General features: G+C 36.0%; 1 protein-coding gene across 3 annotated transcripts; it reads left to right on the plus strand.

Moving 5' to 3' along the window:
• The first annotated feature begins 597 nt into the window (after positions 1-597).
• On the plus strand, positions 598-10,903 carry pfkfb3 (6-phosphofructo-2-kinase/fructose-2,6-biphosphatase 3). Of its 3 annotated transcripts, none has more exons than XM_051107469.1 (16): positions 598-926; positions 3,681-3,809; positions 3,903-3,999; positions 4,091-4,157; positions 4,248-4,322; positions 4,402-4,458; positions 5,283-5,407; positions 5,497-5,704; positions 5,979-6,125; positions 6,209-6,313; positions 6,397-6,526; positions 6,881-6,943; positions 7,033-7,097; positions 7,194-7,373; positions 7,530-7,552; positions 9,368-10,903. In XM_051107469.1, the coding sequence occupies exons 1-16, from the start codon at positions 845-847 to the stop codon at positions 9,372-9,374; spliced, it is 1,560 nt and encodes a 519-aa protein (XP_050963426.1). In that variant the 5' UTR covers positions 598-844; the 3' UTR covers positions 9,375-10,903. The 3 variants fall into 3 exon arrangements, with proteins under 3 accessions (XP_050963426.1, XP_050963424.1, XP_050963425.1); XM_051107467.1 differs by lacking the exon at positions 9,368-10,903 and adding an exon at positions 8,192-9,338; XM_051107468.1 differs by lacking the exon at positions 7,530-7,552.
• Positions 10,904-11,112: the final 209 nt, after the last annotated feature.

Raw genomic sequence — 11,112 nt, forward strand, 5'->3', positions numbered from 1 at the left:
GGCTGCAAATAAACTTTTGAAATTACATGCACTTTGCATGAATTAAATTTTATGTATTCATCGGTTAAAAACTATAATACCTTTAAACAGACTATCGGAAATAGAATAGACATTAATATATTATTTAACATTTAGTTGGCCGTTGTATTATTACTTTATTACGTTTATGGCAGGAAACAGTCTTTAAAAAAAAAACAACAGGGCAGTGATTCAGCAAACGTGAAGATGCTTGCTATTTATTTACGGGTTTATGAAGATTGATGGATTGATGTAGTGACTCCCCGCACGTAGGCAAGTGCGGGGATGCCCACTCGACGCGTGAGCTGCATGTTTAATGCACATGTGTATGCACTGCCTTATCATTATGTGCGTATAGAAATCTGAATTAAATATCAAAATGATAAAAAATAAATTATGCGTTATTAAAACGCACGAAAATGGTGTAAACGCCATAGTTATGTATTTATTTTCTCTTATTAATTATGTTTTGCGTTTGGCCGCAAGGTGACGCATGTGAACGCGCTCACTGGCAGACACGCCTTCTGTAGTTACGTCACTCCGGCGTGTTGCCGGTTCCGTATTTAAGGCGCAGATGATGAGAGACGTGATGTTAGAGATTACCGGAAAGCAGAACGAGGTGGTCTTAACAAATTTAACCGAAAGAAATAGGCGCAAATCTTCAAACGGCTTTTAAAGAAGGAGATAAAGAAACAGAAAAAGACTTACATAGAAAAACATCGTGGTTCTTGATTTTTCGTTTGCGTCCGCCAAAAGTGTTGGGATTTCCGAAGCCGGTGTGTAACGTGCCGCTGTTTTCTTGCTGGTATTTATTTATTTTAAAGGAATGCCAAGGGAACTAACCCAGAACAGGATCCAAAAAATCTGGATTCCCTCTAAAGATGACAAGCCTTCAATGCCCCGCACATGTAAGTGATGCATTTTTTATAATATCTATATAGATTTATATTCACATTTTTATTTCATATTAAAGAATAGTGAGCACTTATTATTATTGTTGTTGTTATTAAAGCGTGTTTACATGTGAAGTTAAATATTAATCCAATATAAGTAAACTAACGAGCTGACACGTGCATGTGCACGCATGCACTGATCAAACTGTGACACATTTTAAGGTGATGATCATCGTAGTCATGACAACAGAATACTTTTACTCTTTAACATTCAGAAGTAGCCGGCTAGATTGTAAGAGCGCTGTCTCAAGTGATTCGGTTGTTATGGAAACCCACGCGCATCGCCTTTGTAAAGACTTGCGAATTCAATGGCACGCCGATGACGCCAGGCATTGAAGCGCGCTCTGAATAGGGGTTTGGCAGAGAGGAATGTGGGAATATTGCGTTTTCTAATCATCCTGGGCTGTGATTGGTCAAATGTATTTATCAGCAATTGGCGTGAGCGTGATGCCGGTAGCAGATGCATAGGAATTACTCATCACCAGTGATGCATTTTATTATCTGCTGCGTCAGTAATTTCACCCTGATCCTGATGTTGTTCATGTTGTGAATATAATGAGGGCATCATTTAGTTGAATAAATAATAAATAGCCTACAGGAGTGCTCATATTTGTTTTGTTATAGTGTAACAATACATTGTAGAATATGATGAAATTGCTATAGGAAATAAATAAATAAATGAAAATGATACATTGTAAAGTATTTATTTGTCATGGTAATATTTTTTGTATTTTTAATTATTTTTTATTATTATTATTATTATTATTTTTGTATCACCTTTTATTTTTGCACCTTTTATTTTAATATGGTAAAATAATTGTATCCAGAACAGTGTTTTTATTGCAGCATTACAATGTATTGTAGAATATAATGAAATTGCTGTAGAAAAAGAAATAAATGAAACTTTAATCTAACTAAAATATATAATATAATATAATTTTAATTATTATTATCCAATAATACTCTGTAATGTATTTGTCATGGTAGTATTTTTTTATTATTATTATTATTATTTTTTTTGTATCACCTTTTATTTTTTAAGATTTTAATGCAGGAAAATGATTGAATCCAGAACAGTATGCTTTTTATTTCAATATTACAATATATTGTAGAATATAATGAAACTGCTGTAGAAACAAACAAATAAATGAATAAAACTTCAATCTAAATAAAATATATAATTTAATAATTAAAATAATTTATGCGATAATGCATTTTAAAGTATTTGTCATGATATTATTTATTTATTTTTTGTATCGCCTTTTATTTTTGCAGATTTTAATAAAGTAAAATAATTGTATCCAGAACAGTATGTTGTTTATTTCAATGTTACAACATATCGTAGAATATAATGAAATTGTTGTAGAAACAAACAAACCAATAAATAAAACTTTAATTTAAATAAAATATATAATAATTTAAATAATTTATTCAATAATACATTTTAAAGTATTTATTTGTCATGGTATAATTAATTAATTAATTTATTTATTTATTGTATCACCTTTTATTTTTGCAGATAAAATAAAGTAATTGTTTTATTGCAGTATTACAACTTGATGTAGAATATAATGAAATTGCTATAGAAAATAAATAAATGAACAAACTTTAATCTAAGTAAAATATGTAATATATTTTTAATAATTTATGCAGTAACACATTGTAAAGTATTTGTCATGGTAGTATTTTTTTTTTTAATTATTTTTATTTATGTATTTTATTTTTGCAGATTTGAATACAGTAAAATAATTATATCCAGAACAGTATGATTTTTTTTTTTTTTATCACAGTATTGCATTATATTTTAGAATATAATAAAATTGCAATAAATAAATAAATAAATAAATAGGGCTTAAATCTCCTCTAAATAAGAGAAGGATTTACAATGTCTAACATGTTAATGTCCCTAAAATTAATCATAATTTCCTTTATTCATAATATAATATAAATTTGAATTTAATATAAAATCATTTTCCTTTTAATCGTGATGAATCATGACCTAGACATGTTCTCCCTAAGATTCTGTCTGGTCAGTGTACGTGGCCAGCCAGTAAAAGCCTAATAAGATCACTGTCTGTCTCTGCTGACTGAGCTGAGTTTGACGGTGTGTGTTTCCATTGGGGATCTTCTTAAGGATCGTCTTAAGGATTAACCCTGACTGTGCTGGTTCACATTGCCCATTCACATGGCCACCTGCCATTAAACGTACGTAATTCATTGAGAAAAACTGCTGTATACTTTCTCTCTGTCTAATAGGGATTACTCTAACCCATAAATAACATGATGAAATATAAACATAAAATCACAACATACAAATCTTTGAATCCCACCCTAATGCACAATTGCATAAATACGTATATTCACATGAAACGTCAGGCATGCACAGAAACATTTACTTTTCGGAGGATTTATGTGTCCATGTGTGTACGAGAAAGTCAGACTTATCTGCGTCTGACCCGGTTAACGTCGCTGCCGGCGGCATGGAATGTGCGTGTGCATTTAAGCGTAGTAAATGTTTAGTTTTGAAAGTGCATCTGTGCGCACAGGACGGGGAGGGTCGCTAACAGGCTGCCCAGGCATGTGACTGACAAATCAATGTGAAGTGAGGGAAACTGAAAGAAAAAATTGTCCACGGCGAGTTGAGATCCTGTTTATACACTTTCGTTCGTCAAAAAGTGACTGTGTATTTTATTTTCTCTTTTATTTCAGCACGTGGAGGCCCCCACCTGGCAAACCCCCCAACGGTGATAGTAATGGTCGGGCTTCCTGCTCGGGGCAAAACCTACATATCAAGAAAACTCACACGCTACCTCAACTGGATTGGTATTCCCACAAAAGGTACAAAATCTTATCAACATCTCTTTTTTTAAAAATATAACTATATATATACATTTTACAGGAATTCTTAATTGTAAATATGTGTACTTCTAGTCTTTAACGTTGGCGAGTATCGTCGAGAGGCAGTGAAACACTACAGCTCCTACGATTTCTTCAAATCGGACAATGAGGATGCTGTGAAAATCCGACAGTGAGTTTTGTGCCTGACTTCCACATTTTCTACTAATTCATATCATTTATTTAAATATACAGAGTAATTAATGATTTTGTTTTGTCCTCAGGCAGTGTGCCTTGGCCGCTCTGAGAGATGTCAAGACTTACCTCACTGAAGAGGAAGGTCAGGTGGCTGTAAGTATATTTTGTAGATGTAAAAACAACTTAAGGAACGTTTGAGCTTTGCTGAAAAGAGCAGATAATCACCGCTTTGTCTTTCCACAGGTTTTTGATGCTACAAACACAACCAGACAGCGACGAGATATGATCCTGGATTTTGGAGCAGAAAATGGCTTCAAGGTCAGTCATATTCTCTTGAAGATTGCTTTTAATGACAACTCCAGTGATGAAGACAACTAATACAAATGTGCTTTTGCAGATTTTCTTCATCGAGTCTGTTTGTGACGACCCAAATGTAATCGCCTGTAATATCTTGGTAAGTTGCATGATTAAGAGTTTCAAACAATATATATAAAAAACATTATTAAATATTATAGAACTTGATTATATACACCAGGGGTGTCCAAACTTGGTCCCAGAGGGCCAGTGTCCTGCAGAATTTAGCTCCAACCCTGATTAAACACACCTGAACCAGCTAATCAAGGTCTTACAAGGCATGCTAGAAACTTCTAGGCAGGTGTGTTGAGGCAAGTTGGAACTACCAAGAAGTTAAACAATAAATTGATGTCCAATACTGACGTCAGCTGATGTTGATATTTTGTCCTTTTTAGGTTGTGTAACCAAAATCCAATGATAATTAACGTCAAATTGACATCAAATATTGACAACCACTTGATTTTCATTCTCAACGAAAATGCAACCCAGAAGGCACACGTCATAAAATGTTGACATTTGGTTAAATTTCCGCTCTGACGGTACGTGACCAAAATTCAATGTAAATTCAATGTCTAATGTCAACGTTAAATTGATGTCCAATGTTGACATCAGCTGACGTTGATATTTTGTTGTTTTTTGGTTGTGTAACCAAAACCCAATTTTAAGACAACGTCAAATTGACGTCTAATATTGACGTCAACCCGATTTTCATTTTCAACCAAAATGCAACGTCTGTCCGACGTTGGGGTCCAATGTCAATCTGACATTATATTGACGTCTGGTGCCTGCTGGGTAAACGCTGCAGGACATCACCCCTCCAGGACAGAGTTTGCAGACCCCATATGCTTTTTTTGTACAATGACTGCTAAATTACTGACAATAAAGTGTGGAAAACCTCTAATCATTACATTAATACCTAAACAGGAAGTTAAGGTGTCATGTCCTGACTATCAAGATTGCAACAAGACGGATGCCATGGAGGACTTTAAGAAAAGAATTGAATGTTACAGAGTAAACTATCAGCCGCTTGACCCTGACCAATATGACAGGTACGCTAGCAATACACACACATGCTTTCTTCATCACTGACTTATCTTCAGTATCACAAGAGTAACCACTTCTCCTTGTTTGTCCTCAGAAATTTGTCTTTCATCAAAGTGATTGACGTCGGTCGCAGATTCCTGGTGAACCGCATTCAAGACCACATCCAGAGTCGGATCGTCTACTACCTGATGAACATCCACGTACAGCCGCGGTCTATTTATTTGTGTCGCCATGGTGAGAGCCAGCACAACCTGCAGGGCCGACTGGGAGGAGACTCTGGACTGTCAACACGGGGACGAAAGGTACTATACTCATAAATCTTGGAAAAGAATGAAAGTCATGCAGTAGGTTCGACTTGTGAGGTCGGGTAATTACTTTTTAATAGTTCCTGACTCATCTTAAATTGACTTATACCTTGCCAGCTGTCATAACCAGACATGTTTTTGCTAGTAAGCTGAATTTGGTGCCATGGACGGTATTTGTAACGTTTGAAAAAGTGTCCTAGCCAAGAGTACTAAATTACCATTGTGTCCAATTTGTCCAAACTACAGAATAACAAATCGTTCCACTCTGTAGTTCGCAGGAGCTCTTGCTAAATTCGTGGAGGAGCAGAATTTGAAGGACTTGAAGGTTTGGACAAGCCAGCTGCGTCGTAGTATCCAAACCGCTGAGGCCCTCAATGTCCCATATGAGCAGTGGAAAGCCCTCAATGAGATTGATGCAGTAAGTTCTCCAGCATACCTCTCTGGTTTGGTTTTTCTGCAAAGGTGATCCACCTTCTTATAATGTTCAAATGTTGTCTATAGGGTGTGTGTGAGGAGATGACCTATGAAGAAGTGAGGGAGAGGTTTCCAGAAGAGTTCACTCTCAGAGACCATGACAAATACTACTACCGCTACCCTTCTGGAGAGGTACAAACAGATGAAATACCTTTATTTCACTATGACGAAATATAAGAAAGCGTCTTTAATAAAATGCCTCTGGCTTTCTTCAGTCATACCAGGATTTGGTTCACCGGGTGGAACCTGTGATCATGGAACTGGAACGACAGGAAAATGTTCTTGTCATTTGTCACCAGGCTGTGATGCGTTGCCTATTAGCCTACTTCTTGGACAAAAGTGCAGGTGAGATTATTTAACGTCATCATTTATTCACCCATGTGTCATTGTGAACTCACTGGAGTTTCTTTCTTCTGAGGAAAACAACAATGTGCTCTTTTCCACACAAATTGAAGAACTGAGCTCCAAAATAGTCCATATGACAAACCTCATTAAACCTTGACGGTGTCCCCTTGTGAACTTTCAAAAAGAATGAGCATTAAACTAAATATCTTTTCATGTTCCACTGAAGAAAAACAAAGCTATATTGGTTTGAAATGACATGAGTCATAAGTAAATGACCCCTAATCTGCCTCCACACACTTTTCCCTCATTATATGCAGAGTGCAATCTTACTAACCTTTAATTTCCTGTTGGCAGATGAGATGCCATACCTGAAGTGTCCACTTCACACAGTACTGAAGCTGACCCCGGTCGCTTATGGTAAGATTGTTATCTCTGACTGTATCTTATTTAATCTTTATAATACTGATGAGTATAACACAAACTAAATGTGTGTGTGTTTTTTAAAGGGTGCAAAGTTGAATCCATTTCTTTGAATGTGGAGGCAGTGAACACACATAGAGACAGGCCAGAGGTAAGCACAAACACATACACTCGTCCTGCACATACAGTACGCATAAACACAGTACCATTTCAGCTTCTAATGTCTTGTTCTGTCTTCTCCCCCTAGGAGGTAAAGCGAGGCCCAAGCACTTTAATGAGGAGAAACAGCGTGACTCCTCTCACCAGCCCTGAGCCCAATAAGAAGCCCCGCATTGAGGGTCTGGACGACCCGATTATTAGAGAAGTGACGCCCGCCCAGCTAACCCTGTGTTCAACTTCACACACCACTCTCGCTCTGTCCACACAGGTGAGCCACAGTACTTGCATCGCTGTCATATCTTCACTCCATAACCCTGTAGTGACATCATACTAATCATTTCAAGCTTCACCCTTTCATATTCTCTTCCTGTTTCTCTCTGTTTTCTCCCATTTGTCCTTCTTCATTCCACTTTATGTACTACAGCACTGGCTTAGCGAAGCTTGTCTGTAAGTATGTCTTATTTCTGTTTCTTCCTTGACTTCTTCAAATAATTCTACCCCCTTAAACTTTCCCTGCTTTACCATCACATCCTTAAAATGAGCCATGCAATGACATTTGTTCTTAAACTATTTACTTTTAATGCAACAAGAAAATGTTTCTCTTATCTTTTTGTCATTGACGTCCAGTCAAACTCATATTATATCTTGCTGCGTGCCTGTCACTTGGTGAATTATTAAAACTAACCAATCAGAAAGCTTCGTAATTATGATGTCACAACCATGAGCTCATTAAAATGACCTATTAAGTATTTGTAACCTGAGCTGCCCCGGTGAAAGTTATTGTGAACCATGCCAGTACATAAATTTAGCCAATCATGGCAACCTTATTTGCATATAGAAGTCTTAAAGGCACAGCAGCAATCTTGTTTAAGAGAAAGGGTAGAAAATAGTCATGTAAAACAAAATTACAATTGATTATGAAGTTTAAACATTCTAATTTTACAATATGGGCCCTTTTAAAGTGGTATTAATGAAGATAAAATCAACTCCTGTAGTTATACTACACTTTATGTTTAGATATCAGTGTCTCATTTGTTCTGCAAATAGTCACTGTCTGTCTCTCGCTCATCTTTTACATGCTTAAAGACGCACTTTTTTACATTACCTACAAGTGGTGTCAGTGCTGCTCTTTCAGAGGTAATGGTCATAGAAAACAGTAGCTAAATAGTATTGCAAATAGAGAATTTGCACTTTACTCACGATTTGGTCAGTTACCCGGATGCACGGCCATATTGGCAATACTCGGATGTAAGCGACAGCATGGATTGCACAGTTAATGTACAACTTAATATGTTGTTCTGTATATTCTGTCATTTATGCTGTCTAAACCATGGAAGAAACGTGTGGAAGCTGCTAAAGCATATAGTGAAAGACTTACTAAACAGGAAAGGGCGCCATATTTTGACAAACTAAAGTTAATAGGTGGTAAACGTACGTACGAGCAGTATGATTTAAGATATTATGAAAATATTTCACCTACCTGACCGGAAATGATAAGAACAAACATGAATATTGTCAAGATTCTTGCCCTGGAAATTCAGGTTCAGTTTGGTCAACCTCAAACGCCTTTGTTCCTCAGACTTGCGCTCTTCTCCTTGATTTGTTATAACTTCTGACAGTCTGTAATACTCCAAATTTTTCTCCCAGTCCGACCTATTAGTACAGCCAAAAACAAGACAATAATTGACCATTTTCAGCAGCAATAATCAGCCAAATATGCAAGTTTTGTTCAGTTCAGTGGCATTGTTTACATTCAGTGCTGCCAATATGGCCGATTGATGACGTGTTGTAAAAAAACACTCAGTAATGGAATGTTTCAGGGTTTTCTGTATTTATTTTGGGATTAAATCTACAGAATTCTTCAGATTGGATTTAAATCTTGTAAAATGTGTTAAATGGAGGTAGAATTTAACTTTTGGGCCCTGTTTACACCTGGTATTAACATCTGGTATTTACATTTTTATTTAGCACTTGCTAACCACCTAAAATAAATGTTAATACCAGAATTTAAGATGTAAACAATGGTATAGTTAGCTAAAAACATTACCAAATTAGCCAAAAAATGTAATTAATAAACTCATAAAGTGTGTGAAGTATGTAGAGCTTGCATTTGTTGCTTACTACCTTTTTGAGTGAAGATTCCATGTAGACTGGCTAATAACAGTAATAGCGCAGCTTTGTGTTGTGCTAAAATGCTAGCAGGTAGTTCGTTGAGTAGACCAACTGTTCAGTAATTAACAATCTACTTTTTTTTTTTTGCAGAACCTGAAGAAATGCTCCATAGAGTGCCATGAACCCCCTCAGCTCTGCCTGTGAGATTCTGAAGCTGTATTGCTTTACTCAGCGCGGAAGAGTTTCCTGCCAAGCCGCTTCCTCTCGAGAGGCGTGTGTGTCCATTTCTCCAAAATGGACACTGAGTGCAACCTGGGTTTTCCTATTCGTCCTTCATGAATTCGTAATTAATGTACGTATCGTGTGGTTTGTACTAGTATTAAGTTAAGTGATTTCTGTGTGTGTTTTTATGTGTATGAAGGGAAAACAGAGCCCAGTAGCAGGGATTAAACAATGTTGTCAACCACCCCGGCATTTTTGGACACTATTCCCTGTTTACGTAACAGGATACCACTTGTAGATGTTTTTAGTCTGGTCTCGGCCAGTTTTTTTTAACACTGACGGTAAGAATTATGCCCTGAACTTTGAAGGACGATGCTAAAACAGACCAAAGATCACCTGCAAGATGCTAGCGGGCTGATTCATGGCTTTTCTGCACTCACTTTCAAATGTATGCTGCAAACAAATTGCACGTTATAATTGCACATTTAGATCATTTCGCATTTATTTGTCTTGATCTCTGAGGGCAATAATGAATCTTACCATTTGTAATGCTGCTCGCAGTTTTGAAGGCTGTTTAAAAGTTCTCATGTTGTCCACTGCAGTTATAGATGATTTGTGTTATGGATATGGATTGTGAGTGCGTTTTTTGTGTAATTTGTGTGTTTTTTTTAAGAGGTCGATGTGCAAGGTTATACAAACAGGGTGTTTTATGTGTGTTTGGATGGGACAAAGTGAAGCAGTGTTTATATTTGTTGTTTATATTTAATGTATTTTATGACGTGACGAATATCAGATACATTTTTATATTGTTCATTTATTAATTCCCTAGAGTGCCTAGTGCTTGAGCTATCAGGCCAGAGTTGCTTTTTTACGTTCTAATATGAGAATGATATATATATATATATATATATATATATATATATAAGATTTGAATTTAATTTTACTTTTGTTATTTCACATTTGTTAGCATGTCACAGCCTGTTTAAGAGATTAAACTAGAATTTGATATTGTATGTACAAACTTACCCTTGTAAACCAAATGTTTACCGTTTGAATTTGTAAGAGATTTTGTAGGAATGGAGAAAAAGTTTAACACTCTGAATCTAATTACCAGCTTTAATTGTAAATACAGTTCTGAGAAGATGTCTAGTTGCTTTGAACGCCCATTTTATGGCTTCATTGTAATGTAAAACATTATGTTTGTCACATGACTAGGTGCAATGTTGTATATTGGCTCTTAACAGTAATTCACGTCTTCGCTTCTGATACTTGAACCTTCTTTTGTAATATCTTTCCGTTTTTTGTAAAATTAATATTTATTTATTTGTACTAGGCATTGTGTTTCAAGCACTTTGTTCATTACTGAGATCATATAACATATCAGCAAGTCTAATAATTGTATCTTTCTGAAGAAAGTGAAACATTTATATGCATTACTGAATCAATAAACAGTCTAAAAGAAGATTTGTGGGTGTTTATTTGTTTTCACAGAACTTCGTTTCCTTTTCTTGCATTTTTTCCATAAATGGTCAAATATAGGGCGACAGTTTCCTATCCGACTGAGCACCCTGTAGCTTTTGGTCAGGTTGCTGTTTGTTTTTAGTCACACAGCAGTATCCCTTCTCATCCATTTCACCCGCAACCACATCCGCCACTTTTCTAATGAGCACTAT

Source organism: Labeo rohita, chromosome 4, assembly GCF_022985175.1.
Source record: "Labeo rohita strain BAU-BD-2019 chromosome 4, IGBB_LRoh.1.0, whole genome shotgun sequence".
Lineage (NCBI taxonomy): Eukaryota > Metazoa > Chordata > Actinopteri > Cypriniformes > Cyprinidae > Labeo > Labeo rohita.